This window comes from Papio anubis, chromosome 10 (genome assembly GCF_008728515.1).
Source record: "Papio anubis isolate 15944 chromosome 10, Panubis1.0, whole genome shotgun sequence".
In the NCBI taxonomy this organism is placed as follows: Eukaryota; Metazoa; Chordata; class Mammalia; order Primates; family Cercopithecidae; genus Papio; species Papio anubis.
Window position 1 is genome coordinate 22,025,596 of NC_044985.1, and position 18,431 is coordinate 22,044,026.

The window sequence follows — 18,431 nt, forward strand, 5'->3', positions numbered from 1 at the left end:
AATGGAGAATCTTGTTTAAGAGGTGCTGTTTTAATGCTATTACTCAAGAAGGTATCCCCACATCTTCTTACACAGACCTTCTCCCTGTCTTCCAATAGCTTGGCATTGCAGATAGCTATCCTGCTGCAGGTGCAGACAACTGGAGCATAAAGAATATAAGCAAGAAACCAATATACAATCAGGTGGTCAAATGTTTATACCAAAGGTACATGCAACTAAACAAACAGTTTTTCATTTTCAATTTGGCTTTATATGGAAGGGAAGGTGAAAATCTAAGTTCTACTTAGTATTGATAGCTTTAGAAAAAATATTTTCATTTCAGAGAGGTTATCTCAACCGTTTGCTCTTGAATTCATGCATAAAATATAGGAGAAATTAATTTTCGAATTAAGTTTTTCATCCACCCCCTGTTTGTACAAAGTACTTTGACAGAGGTGCTGTCTTCTATCTCAGGGGAAATCCAAAAAGCTTTGTTTAAATTAATAGATATTAAAGGGTTCAGAGAATGAAACCATAAATTCAGTGAAAGCATCGTTGTCATGATACAGTCAGATCAGCTAAACCCTCAGCTGTCATCAGCTCAGTTTTAGTATCTGGTTGGTTGGGATCCTATCTCTTCATTTTTATAGATTATTCTCTTACATCTACTATCCTATGACTGTTATGGGAAATAATTCTTGGACATAAGATATCACCCCCTTATTCTAATGTAGGAAATACTTCTGACCCTTTCATTCCATTCTTGGTAGCATTCACAGCATGAAATGTGATTCTTTTATTACTTAATTCCTTTCTTTCCACACACCCATTTCTACTTCTATTTTCCCATCTCCTTTCATTTTGCCCTCACATATTTGTGACTTTGTAGTTTATCTTCTTGTGAGTTCTAAGTGAGAGAGCCAAGAAGGACCAGATGGTTAAAAATAGTTTCTGACATTATTTTATGATTCCTCAGAGGCAGTCTTGCAAATCACCTTTTCTCATTTGATTTTTGCCTAACATGCTGACAGTGCTCCAATCTTGTCTTTTGATTATCCCATTACATAGTGCCTTCCTTTGCATTTAGTAAAACCATACAAGCAATGGTTCTGTTTGGATAATGCAACCTAGTTATCATTTATAATTTTATGGAATTAGAAAGGCAAGAGGAGGAAAGGATTGAGAATTAAGTTATTACTTAAAAGGAAAAGCATGAATTAACTACACTGGTGATAGGTGGACCCATTCTTTGTAAGCATGCCTACAATTGAGCCATCTTTGTGATCATGCAATGGAACAGTGTTCTTTTTCTTACCTAGAAAGAGCACTGTTCCCCATATTAAGGAGCAATGCAATTGAAATGCAGCCACAAAGAGGCAGACAAACTCAATTGGCTGCCCACTGGGATACAATTTCAACTAAAAAAAAATCACCACAAACAAATGTATAGGAAATAACCTAAGAATTCATTTACTGTACTCATTGTTTTCACCATAAAAGTGTAAATATTCATAGTCAGTAATCATGCAGAACCACTAACAGTTTAGCAGCATTTCTCTTGGGTGTGTGTGTGTGTGTGTGTGTGTGTATCTGTTTTAGCTACCCTCTGAAAACAACCTACATATAGCTAAATTTATATGAAGCCACAATACACAGGAGGCTAAATGATTGCCTGTTAGCATTGATCATTTGAGGGCATAAAAAGAAATTTCTGGTGCAAATAATATCACTTTTCTTATACATTATAAGAACCTCTTATATTCAAGAATAATTTTCCTTATATATGTTTGTTTCGACTGACATGTTAAAGTACATCTGAGAATACAATATACCATATAATTGAGAGCTGGACCATCTAATAGATGCTGTGTGAGCTCTCTGAGGAAATGAAATGATAATGGAATTCCTATTCTTGGCACTAGAAAATGACTGTCCTTTGTTCTCTTCTGTGAAAGCATACCATCATATTTTAGTTGATTTCCCCTGTATGCTTCTTTAGGCAAGTCAGTAAATTCAGAGAAGCCAAATCTATCTTGCTTTTTGGGAAAGTAATTTGGCTGTTTGGGCCAGAGTGCAGCTTCTTGGGTTATGTTCAGCAAGCATTACTAAAAGATAGGCTATTTTTCTATAAGTTGGATAGTTCCACATAATTGTTTTTCTTTCCTGTTCTTGACAGGTACATGAGGCAGTCCCATGTTACAGTGAGTGCAATCAGTATTCCTGGGTTGTAGAACACTGGTCTTCATGCAAAATCAACAATGAGCTGAGGTCCCTGCGCTGTGGAGGAGGAACACAGTCTAGGAAAATCAGGTGTGTGAAAATGGAGAGATTTGGGAAATAGGGGGAAGTGGAACTTACACATTTTTTATAAAAACAACAGTGATGTTTATCCAAGTACACTCGATTTTCATGACATATACTCTGGTTTTTGCTCATCTTTGAAATATTCATTGAAATGTGTGCATCCTGACCTGCCACATGTGTATAGTAGGGTTCCTCTGCAGTGCAGCCATAATCCTTTAGCATATCCTGCAAATGACATCAGTGTGAGAACCACCTGCATGGAGCAGGCTGGTGTCACTCCACTGATTCATGGCCGTCATTCTTAACAAATTAGGAGATTCTGACTGTGTTGCCATTTCTCTCTTTTGCATTATGGTTAGTATAGTTGATGAACGTTTTTTCTTAACTGTGGATGTTGATAATTAAAAAGGTTACTTTAAACCCCATGATTAGCCTTGGAAACTAAAGTCTGAGAACGCCTATGAATAGTAGCAATACATGTTAATATAAGAGGAACACATCTCTGAGAGAATTTAGTGAATGCTAGATTATTTACTGTGGAAACTAGTTTAAAGTTTTTGGTTTATAAATATAGCAATGTTAACCAAAGGAAATACATGGCCTGAGTTTGTCAAGATGGTCTATTTTGAAATGATTTTGAAAGAAAGAAGAACAGTGTCCTTACCAACTGAGGATAATGGCAATGAACATTAGACAATTCAAACAGCAAAAGTTACAATATTTATACATAATGATTAGTATGTAAAATAGATGAGAAGCATAACTTAGTTAACTCCTGCACATGCATAGTGTATTATTTTGTCAGATTTAGGAAACTGTGTTTCAAATGGACAGTCAGCGTCCAAATCAGGTAGCTGCCTATTGAGTTAACTGTTGGAAGTCAGTTGCAAGGCAGAGCCTGGTTATGTCATTGATGGTTATTCAACATCTGTGAAATATACTTTATTCAGTAATTGAGTATATACCCACTATTTATGACAGTCTCAATGTTGCAAAATCACTGGTAGTCATGTTGAAAGGAAGAGCTGCTGGCGAAATTATAAAGTTGCTTCTCCCCACCAGCTCAAGCAAATGGCTAATAGACAAATTATCTTTCTTCCCTTTGTTCATTGCCCTTTCTTCTGGAAACTCAGATGCTCAGGCCGTTGCAAATTTGAGGCTTTTACCTTTTTCTTTTTAAAATCTCTGTCTCCTGTGTCTTATTTTCTCATGGTTTTGAAAAACGATGGACCAACCTAGCTTGTAAAGTAATATGTAAATGAACTGTGGCATCTCTTACTTGTATCCTATTCAGGCCTCTTAGAAATATTCAAGGAAAATCTCAGGAGAAAAAGAAAAGCTTTAAGAGAATAAATTGCTATAGACAGAATTATGGAAGGTTTATTGAGGAAAACACACTTGAACAAGAAGGCCTTTCAGTCATTTGCCTCAGCTTAAACCTACAAAGCCTGATATAATACAAGCAGTATAACTACCAAGCATTACTCTACAATAGGGTGAATTGTATATCTTCCAACCCCTTCCCCACAAAAAAAATCTGTATGTCTAAGTTCTAACCCTCAGTAGCTCAGAATGTGATGATTTGGAAATAAATAGGATCTTTAAAGAAGTAATTAAGGTAAAATGAGGTTATTGGTATGGGTCCTAATCTATTCTAACTGGTGGCCTTATAAGAAGAGAAGACTAGGACACAGACATACATAAAGGAAAGACCATGTGAAGACAGGGAGAATATGCCCATCTATAAACCAAGGAGAGAGGCCTCAGGAGAAAAAAAAAAATCCAGATTACACCTTGATCTCAGACTTCTAGTCTCCAGAATTATGAGAAAATAAATTTCTGTCATTTAAGTGATCCAGTCTGTGGTATTTTATTATGATAGCTGTTTCAGCTCTTTTTATTTTGCTATGACAGAATACTACAGATTTAGCAATTTATAAAGAAAAGAAATTTATTTGGCTCATGGCTCTGGAGGCTGGGAATTCCAAGGACAGAGCAGCAGCTTCTGGCAAGGGTTTTAGTACTGTTTCATAACATGGCAGGAAAGTAGAAGGGCAAGCAAGCATGTGAGAATGAGACTACAAGAATGAGCCAAGCTTGCTTTTACAACAGTCCACTCCCATGAGAACAAACTCACTTACATAAGAACTCAATACTAGAATAATGACATTCATAAGGCTTCCACCTTCAGGACTCAATTACATCTTAAAGACCTCACATCTTAGTACTATTATACTGGCAATTACATTTTCAACACATGAATTTTAGAGTGACATATTCAAACCATATCATTCTGCCCCAGTCCCCTAAAATTTATGTCCTTTTCACTTGGTGGAAGCTTCTGGCAAGGGCTTTTTGTACTGTATCAAAATGAAGTGGAGGGCATCACATGGAGAGAGGGCAACAGCTTGCATGTTAGCTCAGGTCTTTCTCTTTCTCTTCTTATAAAGCCACCAGTCTCGTCATGGTGGCTCCACTCTGATGACTTAATCTAATCCTGATTATGTCCCAATGGCTCCATCTCCAATCAACATACACATTTGGGAGATTAAGTTTTCAATACATGAAATTGGGGGAACACATTCAACCCACTGAGGTAGCCCTAGAAAACATACATACTCACAATGCACCATGCTGTATGTACATAATTACTTTTAAATATGTGAAGCAGATCTTCCAGTTACCTTGCATTCTGAGCTATTATTGACCTTAAAGTCTTATAATGAATGGAGTAGCTCATCTGTTCTCTTTCTTAAAATCTTCCAACTGTAGGGCATCTTCATAGTTCATCCATGACTAGAATCAATTATTAAATCAAAAAATATTTATGAATATTTGCCTTCTATGTATCAAATATTGTTCTAAGCACATCATATAAAAGAGTGAATAACATTTTTGTCCTCCAAGAATTGACAATATAATGTCACTGGGTCGAATTTGTTCCATTTGCCCACATGCAGTGGAAAGCCAAACACTGAAGCACCAGGTTTTTGCAGCAAGAAGAGTTCACTGTAAGTTCGTTGATAAGGAGATAGGAGGAAATGTTTAAATCTGCCTCCCTGAGTTGGGGATTAGGTCATGTTTTATAAACATAAATAACAAGGTATGATCTGATTGGATCTTGCAATAAGGTGATGCTGAGAGACATGATTTGAGTGGATCCTCCTATAGGGTGATGCCGGGGACTTGACCTGATTGATCCTACATCCTACTGTGCAGTATCCACCTCTTAATTCAGTCTCTCTTCTGCGTACTTACATTCCCCTGGTGGTTAGTTCATCTGGGCATGCCCATTGGGTTTCATAACCTTTAGTGTAAGAGACCCATGGCAACTGAAAAACAACTCAGAAGGTGGTGCCAAGATGTCCGAATAAGAACAGCTCCAACCTCCAGCTCTCAGTGTAAGTGACACAGAAGTTGGGTGATTTCTGCATTTCCAACTGAGGTCTGGATTCATCTCACTGGGGCATGTCAGACAGTGGGTGCAGGACAGTGGGTGCAGCCCAACAAGTGAGAGCTAAAGCAGGGCGAGGCATCACCTCACCCGGGAAGCACAAGGGGGAAGGGAATTCCCTTTCCTAGCCAAGGGAAACGGTGACACACAACACCTGGAAAATTGGGTCACTCCCACCCTAATACTGTGCTTTACCAAGGGTCTTAGCAAACAACACATGAGGAGATTATAATCCCCCGCCTGGCTCAGAGGGTCACACGCCCACGGAGCCTCCCTTATTGCTAGCACAGCAGTCTAAGATCTAACTTCAAGGCGGCAGTGAGGCTGGGGGAGGGGTGCCCGCCCAGCTGCGGAAGTGCCTGCGCAGCTGGGAAGCTCGAATAGGGTGTAGCCCACCACAGCTCAAGGAGGCCTGCCTGCCTGCCTCTGTAGATTCCACCTCTGGGGACAGGGCATAGCCAAACAAAAGGCAGCAGAAACCTCTGCAGATGTAAATATTCCTGTCTGACAGCTTTGAAGAGATCAGTGGTTCTCCCAGCACAGAGTTTGAGATCTGAGAACAGACAGACTGCCTGCTCAAGTGGGTCCCTGACCCGCGAGTAGCCTAACTGGGAGACATCCACCACTAGGGACAGACTGACACCTCACACCTCACACAGCCGGGTACATCTCTGAGATGGAGCTTCCAGAGGAATGATCAGACAGCAAGATTTGCTGTTCAGTAATATTCAGTCTTCTGCAGCTTCCACTGCTGATACCCAGGCAAACAGGGTCTGGAGTGGGGCTCAAGCAATCTCCAACAGACCTACAGCTGAGGGTCCTGACTGTTAGAAGGAAAAATAACAAACAGAAAGGGCATCCACACGAAAACCCCATCTATATGTCACCATCATCAAAGACCAAAGGTAGATAAAACCACAAAGATGGGGAAAAAGCAGTGCAGAAAAGCTGAAAATTCTAAAAATCAGAATGCCTCTCCCCCTCCAAAAGAACGCAGCTCCTCACCAGCAACAGAACAAAGCGGGATGGAGAATGACTTTGACGAGTTGAGAGAAGAAGGCTTCAGACGATCAAACGTCTCCGAGCTAAAGGAGTAAGTACAAACCCAGTGCAAAGAAACTAAAAACCTGGAAAAAAGATTTGACGAATGGCTAACTAAATAACCAATGTAGAGAAGTCCTTAAATGATCTGATAGAGATGAAAACCATGACATGGGAACTACATTACAAATGCACAGGCTTCAGTAACCAACTCTATCAACTGGAAGAAAGGGTATTAGTGATTGAAGATCTAATGAATGAAATGAAGTGAGAAGAGAAGTTTAGAGAAAAAAAGAGTAAAAAGAAATGAACAAAGCCTCCAAGAAATATGGGACTATGTGAAAAGACCAAATCTACGTCTGATTGGTGTACTTGAAAGTGATGGGGAGAATGGAACCAAGTTGGAAAACACTCTGCATGATATTATCCAGGAGAACTTCCACAACCTAGAAAGGCAGGCCAATATTCAAACTCAGGAAATACAGAGATCGCCACAAAGATAATCCTTGAGAAGAGCAACTCTAAGACACATAATTGTCAGATTCACCAAAGTTGAAATGAAAGAAAAAATGTTAAGGGCAGCCAGGGAGAAAGGTCGGGTTACTCACAAAGGGAAGCCCATCAGACTAACAGCGGATCTCTCAGCAAAAACTCTACAAGCCAGAAGAGAGTGGGGGCTGATATTCAACATTCTTAAAGAAAAGAATTTTCAACCCAGAATTTCATATCCAGCCAAACTAAGTTTCATAAGTGAAGGAGAAATAAAATCCTTTACAGACAAGAAAGTGCTGAGAGATTTTATCACCACCGGGCCGGCCCTACAAGAGCACCAGAAGGAAGCACTAAACATGGAAAGGAACAGCCAGTACCAGCCACTGCAAAAACATGCCAAAATGTAAAGACCATTGATGCTAGGAAGAAACCACATCAACTAACGAGCAAAATAACCAGCTAACATCATAATGACAGGATCAAGTTCACACATAAGAATATTAAGCTTAAATGTAAACAGGCTAAATTGTCCAATTAAAAGACACAGACTGGAAAATTGGATAAAGAGTCAAGACCGCATCAGTTTGCTGTATTCAGTAGACCCATCTCATGTGCAGAGACACACATAGGCTCAAAATAAAGGAATGGAGGAAGATCTACCAAGCAAATGGAAAACAAAAAAAGGCAGGCATTGCAATCCTAGTCTCTGATAAAACAGACTTTAAACCAACAAAGATCAAAAGAGAAAAGAAGGCCATTACGTAATGGTAAAGGAATCAATTCAATAAGAAGAGCTAACTATCCTAAATATATATGCACCCAATACAGGAGCACCCAGATTCATAAAGCAAGTCCTTAGAGACTTACAAAGAGACTTAGACTCCCACACAATAATAATGGGAGACAGACCAACATTAGACAGACCAACGAGACAGAAAGTTAACAAGGATATCCAGGAATTGAACTCAACTCTGCACCAAGCGGACCTAATAGACATCAACAGAACTCTCCACCCCAAATCAACAGAATATACATTCTTCTCACCACCACATCACACTTTTCCAAAATTGACCACATAGTTGGAAGTAAAGCACTCCTCAGCAAATGTAAAATAATAAAAATTATAACAAACTGTCTCTCAGACCACAGTGCAATCAAACTAGAACTCAGGATTAAGAAACTCAATCAAAACCGCTCAACTACATGGAAACTGAATAATCTGCTCCTGAATGACTACTGGGTACATAATGAAATGAAGGCAGAAATAAAGATGTTCTTTGAAACCAATGAGAACAAAGATACAACATGCCAGAATCTCTGGGACACATTTAAAGCAGTGTGTAGAGGGAAATTTATAGCACTAAATGCCCATGAGAGAAAACAGGAAAGATCTAAAATTGACACCCTAAAATCACAATTAAAAGAACTAGAGAAGCAAGAGCAAACATATTCAAAAGCTAGCAGAAAGCAAGAAATAACTAAGAACAGAGCAGAACTGAAGGAGATAGAGACACAAAATCCCTTCAAAAAATCAAAGAATCCGGGAGCTGGTTTTTTGAAAAGATCAACAAAATTGATAGACCACTAGCAAGACTAATAAAGAAGAAAAGAGAGAAGAATCAAATAGACGCAATAAAAAATGATAAAGGGGATATCACCACCAACCCCAAAGAAATACAAACTACCATCAGAGAATACTATAAACACCTCTATGCAAATAAACTAGAAAACCTAGAAGAAATACATAAATTCCTGGACACATACACTCTCCCAAGACTAAACCAGGAAGAAGTGGAATCTCTGAATAGACCAATAGCAGGCTCTGAAATTGAGGCAATAATTAATAACCTACCAACCAAAAAAAGTCCAGGACCAGATGGATTCACAGCCGAATTTTACCAGAGGTACAAGGAGGAGCTGGTACCATTCCTTTTGAAACTATTCCAATCAATAGAAAAAGAGGCAACCCTCCCTAACTCACTTTATGAGGCCAACATCATCCTGATACCAAAGACTGGCAGAGACACAACAAAAAAAAAGAGAATTTTAGACCAATATCCCTGATGAACATCGATGCAAAAATCCTCAATAAAATACTGGCAAACCGAATCCAGCAGCACATCAAAAAGCTTATCCAACGTGATCAAGTGGGCTTCATCCCTGGGATGGAAGGCTGGTTCAACATATGCAAATCAATAAACGTAATCCATCATATAAACAGAACCAAAGACAAAAACCACATGATTATCTCAATAGATGCAGAAAAGGCCTTTGACAAAATTCAGCATCCCTTCATGCAAAAAACTCTCAATAAATTCGGTATTGATGGAATGTATCTCAAAATAATAAGAGCTATTTATGACAAACCCACAGCCAATATCATACTGAATGGGAAAAAACTGGAAGGATTCCCTTTGAAAACTGGCACAAGACAGGGATGCCCTCTCTCACCACTCCTATTCAATATAGTGTTGGAAGTTCTGGCCAGGGCAATCAGGCAGGAGAAAGAAATAAAGGGTATTCAATTAGGAAAAGAGGAAGTCAAATTGTCCCTGTTTGCAGATGACATGATTGTATATTTAGAAAAGGCCATCATCTCAGCCCAAAATCTCCTTAAGCTGATAAGCAACTTCAGCAAAGTCTCAGAATGCAAAATCAGTGTGCAAAAATCACAAGCATTCTTATACACCAATAACAGACAAACAGAGAGCCAAATCATGAATGAACTCCCATTCACAATTGCTTCAAAGAGAATAAAATACCTAGGAATCCAACTTACAAGAGATGTGAAGGAACTCTTCAAGGAGAACTACAAACCACTGCTCAATGACATAAAAGAGGACGCAAACAAATGGAAGAACATTCCATGCTCATGAATAAGAAGAATCAATATCATGAAAATGGCCATACTGTCCAAGATAATTTATAGATTCAATGCCATCCCTTTTAAGCTACCAATGACTTTCTTCACAGAATTGGAAAAAAGTATTTTAAAGTTCATATGTAACCAAAAAAGAGCCCACATTTCCAAGACAATCCTAAGCCAAAAGAACAAAGCTGGAGGCATCACGCTACCTGACTTCAAACTATACTACAAGGCTACAGTAACCAAAACAGCATGGTACTGGTACCAAAACAGAGATATAGACCAATGGAACAGAACAGAGTCCTCAGAAATAATACCACACATCTACAGCCATCTGATCTTTGACAAACCTGAGAGAAACAAGAAATGGGGAAAGGATTCCCTATTTAATAAATGGTGCTGGGAAAACTGGCTAGTCTTAAGTAGAAAGCTGAAACTGGATCCCTTCCTTATTACACCTTATACAAAAATTAATTCAAGATGGATTAGAGACTTAAATGTTGCACCTAAAACCATAAAAACCCTATAAGAAAACCTGGACAATACCATTCAGGACATCAACATGGGCAAGGACTTCTTGTCTAAAACACCAAAAGCAATGACAACAAAAGCCAAAATTGACAAATGGGATCTAATTAAACTAAAGAGCTTCTGCACAGCAAAAGAGACCACCATTAGAGTGAACAGGCAACCTACAGAATGGGAGAAAATTTTTGCAATCTACTCATCTGACAAAGGGCTAATATCCAGAACCTGCAAAGAACTCAAACAAATTTACAAGAAAAAAACAAACAACCCCATAAAAAGTGGGAAAAGGCTACGAACAGACACTTCTCAAAAGAAGACATTTATGCAGACAACAGACACATGAAAAAATGCTCGTCATCACTAGCCATCAGAGAAATGCAAATCAAAACCACCATGAGATACCATCTCACACCAGTTAGAATGGCGATCATTAAAAAGTCAGGAAAAAAAAGGTGCTGGAGAGAATGTGGAGAAACAGGAACACTTTTACACTGTTGGTGGGACTGTAAAGTAGTTCAACCATTGTGGAAGACAGTGTGGCAATTACTCAAGGATCTAGAACTAGAAATATCATTTGACCCAGCCATCTCATTACTGGTGATTTACCCAAAGGATTATAAGTCATGCTGCTATAAAGACACATGCACACGTATGTTTATTGTGGCACTATTCACAATAGCAAAGACTTGGAATCAACCCAAATGTCCATCAGTGACAGACTGGATTAAGAAAATATGGCACATATACACCATAGAATACTATGCAGCCATAAAAAGGATGAGTTCGTGTCCTTTGTGGGGACATGGATGCAGCTGGAAACCATCATTCTCAGCAAACTATCACATGGACAGAAAACCAAACACCAGATGTTCTCACTCATAGGTGGGAACTGAACAATGAGATCACTTGGACACAGGAAGCGGAACATCATACACCGGGGCCTGTTTTGGGGTGGGGGAGAGGGGAGGGATAGCATTAGGAAATATACCTAATGTAAATGACGAGTTAATAGGTGCAGCAAACCAACATGGCACATGTATACATGTGTAACAAAGCTGCACGTTGTGCACATGTACCCTGGAACATAAAGTATAATTAAAAAACAAAGAAATTTTAAAAAAGAGAAGCAACTCACAACTTTGTTACATAAAAATTCAGTCTGATTGGTCTGATGTGGTTATAATAGCAATAGAGAAAAAAATGAAGAATTAATATACAATGAAATGTCTTTGCTATAAAATGCCAAAAAGAAAAACAAAACTGGATTGGAGTTATCAGGAGTATTATTTTGGCAAGATGGTCAGCAAAATATTTGAGCACAAACCTAAATGTAGTGAGAGACCTGAATGAGCATGAAGATCTCTAGAAAGAGATTTCCAGTGACAAGGAGCGTAAAAAGCAGGAACCTTCTTGGCTTATTAACAGAGTAACAAGCTGTCCCATATGTCTAGCATCAGTACTCAAACAAGATAAAGACTGGATATTATTCCAAATGCAACATGAAGCTATGGAAGTTTTGACGTGGGGGAATGTCATGCTCATATTTACTTTTATTTTATTTTATTTTATTTTATTTTATTTTTGTGACTGAGTCTTGCACCGTCGCTCAGGTTGGAGTGCAGTGGTGCAATCCCAGCTCACTGCAGCCTCTGCCTCCCAGGTTGAGGCAGTTTTCTTCATGCCTCAGCCTCCCAAATAGCTGGGACTACAAGTGCCCACCACTGTGCCCAGCTAATCTTCGTATTTTTAGTAGAGACAGGGTTTCACCATGTTGGCCATGCTTGTTTCAAACTCTTGACCTCAAGTGATCTGCCCCTTGGCCTCTCAAAGTGCTGGGATTACAGGCATGAGCCACCCTGCCCAGCATCTTATTTACATTTGAAAAGAGCCTTATTGGATGTGGTATAGGGAAGGTGTTTTAGAGTGCAGTGTAGAACAGCGAGTGATACAGTTTTGAGGCCGTTGCGGAATTCCAGGTGAAAGAAGTTAATGGTTGGACTCGATTTAGTAAAAGTGAAGGTGATGCGAAAGTCAAATTTGAAATATATTCTGAAGGTGCAGAACACAGGGTTTGCTGATAAAATGATTGCAGAGTGGGGAAAAAAAGAAGCCTCAGAAATGACTGTTAGATGGTGTGGCCTGAGCAACATTAGGAATAATGGCATAACTTGTTGAGTTGGGGAACATTAGAAGCAGGTTTGAGATACAAATCTAAAGTTAGCTTTTGAACACATTAAATTTGAGGTGATAGTAGCTTTCCAACTGAACTATTACAGTCCAGTTCAGAGGAAACATTTAGAATATAAATTTAGGCACCAATAGTTTACAAATTTAGTATTGAGAAGAAATTGAGTCCTGGGGAACTCCAACATTCATAGATTAGAGCGAATAGGAAGATTCTACAAGTGAGACTAAGAAAAAAAACTGGAATAGAAGGAAAACAAAGAAAATGAGAAGATTGACAAGTGAGTTACTCAAGAAGATATAGTAATCAACTGTTTCAAATGCTTTTTGGTTTACTGAGATAAGAATTGACCATTGAGTTTGGCAATGGGGAGTCTGTTGATGATCTCACTAAAAGGTTTCTCTGGAATGGTAATGAAAGTGTGATTTAAGTGAGTTCAAGAGGTAATAATCGGGGAGGCGGGAGAAGAGGAGGGGAGGAAGTAGAGATAGCAAATACAGACAATGCCTTAAAGCAATTTTGCAATGAATTTGAGTAAAAGTGAGGTGATGACTGAAGGGAGATGGTCAAGGAAATTGATGATGCAGGATATGTAGTGGATAACTGCATTTTCATTCAGGAACACCCTTAATTTAAATATTTTGAATTCTTCACTCTCGGGCTTGTCAGAATACCCAGTAAAGTCTCTTATTAAATCATACGTGAAATAGATAATCCTAACAGCCACTGTATTAGTCTATTTTCACACTGCTATAAAGAAATACCCAAGACTGGTTAATTTATAAAAGAAAGAGATTTAGTTGACTCACAGTTCCACATGACTGGGGAGGCTTCAGGAAACTTACAATCATGGTGGAAGGCGAAGGGGAAGCAAGCTTGGACCTTCTCACATGGTGGAAGGAAAGAGTGAGCGTCAGCGCAGGAAAAACTACCATTTATAATACCATCAGACCTCGTGAAAATTCACTCACTATCACAAGAACAACATGGGGGAAATCGCCCCCATAATCCAATCACTTCCCATGAGGTATCTTCCTAAACACCTGGGGATTACAATTCAAGATGAGATTTGGGTGGGGACACCAAGCCTAACCATATCAACCAGTATTCTGGAAACCTAGTGAAACAGGAATGCTGGGGTTATAGACAGAATAATGGCCCACCAAAGATGTCCACATCCTAATTTCTGGACTTTATGGATATGCTACCTTTGGCAAAAGGGACTTGGCAGATGTTATTAAGGTGAGGACTTTGTGATGGGAAGATTTTCTTAGATTGTCCAACGGGAACAATATATTGACAGGATTTTTAAGAGTGGAAGGGGAGACAAGAAAGAGGAAGATGTGACCATAGAAGCCAGGCACCAAGAAATGCAGTGTTGCTGCTTCCAGAGATGGACGAAGGGTGTCACCCAAAGAATACAAGTGGCCCCTGAACCTGGAAAAGGCAAGGAAAGAGATGCCTCTCTAGGAGTGCAGCTCTGCTGATGCCTGACTCTCTGATGTTAGCCCATGAGGCCCAAGTTGTATTTCCATCCTACAAAATTGTAAGATAATACAGTTCCATGGTTTAAGCCACCAACTTTGTGGTAATTTTTGTGGTATGTAAACTTTTACGTAAGCCTCTGTTTACAGGATGGTGTCTCCATCAAGTGCACCAGGTGTTCTCTAGTCCAAAGACCCTTGTGTGACCCTCTCCAGATAGTAAACCATCAATCACCGGCAGGGGGAGGGGATGGACAATCACTTACCTGTGTGGACCAGGGGAGAGGATCTAAAGGTTTGGGCACTTCTTAAACATACTTTCAATAAATCCTTCAGTTTTTTAAGCCTGATTTTCATCCTTATTTCCAAAGGTACTTGGTGCCAGAAATTCCAGAAGTTTTTCTTTGTTCTGTGTTGTAAATGGAGTTATTTTTGGTGTTTCCCTTTGAAGGTTTAGTATCAGCTTTTTCAGATGTGCTAAGGAGTTACCAGGAGCCCATCTATTTTCCATTTCTTGTACTTGTCCTCCCCCACGTTCTGTGTCCTTGTGGAGTAATGCCTTTCTCTCCCCATAATAATAATTTTTATTATTATTGTTTTGGTAACAAATTCCTTTACTGTTGCTTTTGTGGCATGTTGGGAGTGAATGGAGGCTAATACATACATTCGCTGGATTTCATTAACCAGAAGTCTTCCCTCTTCTTTCTCAGTGAAATAATAAATGAACATCAGCAGATAGTGTGCAGGCAGGAAGGGAAGCAATTTCCAGTTTTTATTTTTTTTTAACTTTGTCCAGGAAAGGACATTTAAGCTATCCCATGGATTTTCCTTCTACTATTGACTTTTGCCACAGGAGAAATTAAAGTCCATCGTTATTAAAGTCCATAGAATTAAAGTCCCTGTATTAGAAGGCATTACTTACAACTTTTTTGTATGCCATTCTCTGCTAACCTCTTTCATACAATATCTAACTTTTCATGAGTTAGCAGCTCAGAAAGCTTGTTTTATTTTTCAGTATGTGATTGACTACTTTGAAATGTTTCTGGAGTTTTCTTTTTTTTTTTGAGACAGAGTCTCGCTCTGTCGCCCAGGCTGGAGTGCAGTGGTGTGTTCTTGGCTCACTGCAAGCTCCGCCTCCCAGGTTCATGCGACTCTCCTGCCTCAGCCTCCCGAGTAACTGGGACTACAGGCGCCCACTACCACTCCCGGCTAATTTTTTGTATTTTTAGTAGAGACAGGTTTCACCGTGTTAGCCAGGCTGGTCTCGATCTCTTTCTACTTTTAATGTGTGTGTAAAGGAAACTCTTAAAGTGTAGGATAATTCATTAGCATAGCATGATCTAGGGAGCACCAAAAGCTCTTTAGCGTACTGTTACTAAAGTGCTAACTTCTTGACCTTGACATTGTATCTGAATTGCTAGATCAGCAAATGGCATGATTTATTTCATCATCATTGCCAGTTTCGTCTTCATCTTTATCATTTTCACTAGAACAAAATACTTATAACACTAGGGATCATGTCTGTCTCTATTTCAGTTCTGTACCCCAACACCCAGGTGAGGACTTAGTATGTAGCAAGCTATCAAAAATATTGACTAAATGAATCACTAACAAATAACAACTTTGTATCCCAACAGCTAGCAAAAGATATTTGCAATAGAAAGTCTTTATTAAATAATTTTGAAAAATAATTATAAAATTAATTTCTATTTGAGATGTGATATAAATAGAGAGAAATGCCCCCATTATAGGGGTACAGCTGGATTAATTTTAACAATGTGAACACAACTGTGTAACCAGCCTAGAGGTCAAGAAACAAAATATTATCAAAACTACCTAAGTCCCTATCAGTCATTAAGCATTTCCTCAAAGGTAGCCACTATTCTGACTTCTGACACCCTAGATTAGTATTACCTGTTCATTAACTTCATTGGAATGGGATCATATGTACTCTTTTCTGTCTAGCTTCTTTTGTTCAACATTGTGTTTTTGACTGTCACTCATATTCTTTCATTCATTCTCATCATTTTATGGCATTTAACTTGATTAGTTTACTATAATATATTTTTAGGTTATAGTCTTGCTGAACATTTGTACTGTTTCTAGTTTGGTTCATTATGAATAGTGCTGCTGTGAACATTTTCAGTTGGCTTTGGTTTTTGGTTTGGTACACATTTATATGCATTTCTATGGAAGTATAAGTGAATTGTTGGGTTACATAGTATGTATAAGTTTAGCTTTAGTAGATATTGCCAACCAGTTTTCAAAACAGATTATGCTCCCACCAGCAGAATAAGAAGAATTAATTACAGTTGCTCTGCATTCTTGCCAGCTTTTGATATTTTCCATGTTTTTACAATTTAATCCATTTTAGCAAGCATATAGTGGTATAACATTTTGGTTTTAATTTGATTGAATCTTCATCATCTTTAACAATAGTGTGATTATCTCATTATTGCCAGTACCTATCTCAAAACCTGACACAGAGTAGGCCAAGCACCCATGATGCATACATCTGTGCTGTGTGATTAATTGCTTTGTGAAAATACTTGCTCATTGCCCTTCATTTTTTGATTTGAAACATTCTTTACTAAAATGCAGAAGTTACCTGAAAAAATATGTCTTCAGTTATTTTTCATATTACTTTGCCATGACTTTAAAAATGGGTAAGACAAAGTTTAGGAAATTTTACATGGTATCAGATAGAAGTTTGGGAAAGGTTTAAGAATGCCACAGGAAGTAGGAAGGTTCTAGCTATTACAAAGTGATGGATTTATTCAGAGAAGGATAGCCTTCAAGATTCATTACAATAAAAAGAATAGTCACTCAGTGCTGGACCGAGTAAATGTATTGTAGGTCTCTTGAAATATAAAGTTCTTCAAGGTCAACCACTGCCTTTAGTCCAAGGTCAACCATTGCCTCTAGTCTTTCCATTGTTCTCCCTTGCCCTGATGAATAATGGGTTCTGTACTGAGTTAATGCTCACAAAGCCTGACTGACTAAAGGAAGAAAGTTTTGTTCTCTTTGGTTTCTGTGCTGGTCTTATGTTATATTTAACTATCGTCAGTTACTGTGATACATCATAACTGTTTTAAATATACTCTCCACTGTTTTAAATAATCAAGCTATCTTGTGACCTGGCTTTACAGGTGTGTGAATACTGCAGATAGTGAAGGTGGAGCAGTGGATAGCAACCTGTGCAACCAGGATGAAATTCCTCCGGAAACCCAGTCCTGTTCTCTTATGTGTCCCAATGAGTGTGTCATGTCTGAATGGGGACTTTGGAGCAAATGCCCACAGGTAATTTCTCTTTCTTTGTCAATGCTCTGATAATCTATTGTTGCCTTCACTGTTATTCTCTGTGCATTCACAGTGCTGGTCTCCAAAGCATTCTTCTAGTAACATGGGAAAATAATTTTTTTCTTTTTGGGAAATCCAAAGAAAGAAAAAAAGAAAAAAAAAAGTCTGCAAGCAAGACTGAGCAATTTAAAATGCCAGTGCTTCTTCCAGGGTCTTTATCGCAGGAACATGAACAAGGAAAATGAGCCTATAATGATCACACTAGGATTAAACTGTGCACCCATTGTGAAAGGGGTCTTCTTTAGTAACAAAATGATTCTCATTACAATATCTTAGTCCTACTCCATTTTTATCCCAGCAGAATCAATTATATCTTAGGAGCTCAACTCCACTGTGCAATTTAGCTTCTGTTAGTGATGATCTGTTTTTGCCTTTTGCTGTTTTCCTGAAGATGAGACATTCTTTTGCGATGTTCCTACTTCTTCCAAAGCTAACAAAAATACCTTAAAAAAAAAAAAAAACTAAAGCATTTACCTTTATTTTTTTCTTTTAGAGTTTTAAAATATTAGAAGCACAACAGGAGTATGACAAAATAAAAATTATTCAAGGAGCATATTTCAACTTACTATTCCCAGAAGATAAATTCTGATATTTTATACTCATATTTCAAAGTAAACACTGAAAAAAATGAAAGTGGGGATTAGGAACAAATTATATGAGTTCAAACATTAGAAAGGAAAATTAGGATACTTTGAACTCAATTGTCATACTGACAATTTGTGGAAAGACTGTGGAAAT

At 38.4% G+C, this 18,431-nt stretch overlaps 1 protein-coding gene across 2 annotated transcripts in view; it reads left to right on the plus strand.

Moving 5' to 3' along the window:
• The window catches only part of THSD7B (thrombospondin type 1 domain containing 7B), a 780,632-nt gene extending 762,847 nt beyond the window's left edge, over window positions 1–17,785 (plus strand). For both annotated transcript variants that reach the window (XM_031651193.1, XM_031651194.1), the window contains exons 16-17: window positions 2,156–2,289; window positions 17,483–17,785. In XM_031651193.1, the coding sequence (XP_031507053.1) occupies window positions 2,156–2,289; window positions 17,483–17,663 (315 nt within the window). In that variant the 3' untranslated portion in view covers window positions 17,664–17,785. The remainder of the gene's footprint in view (window positions 1–2,155; window positions 2,290–17,482) is intronic.
• Window positions 17,786–18,431: the final 646 nt, after the last annotated feature.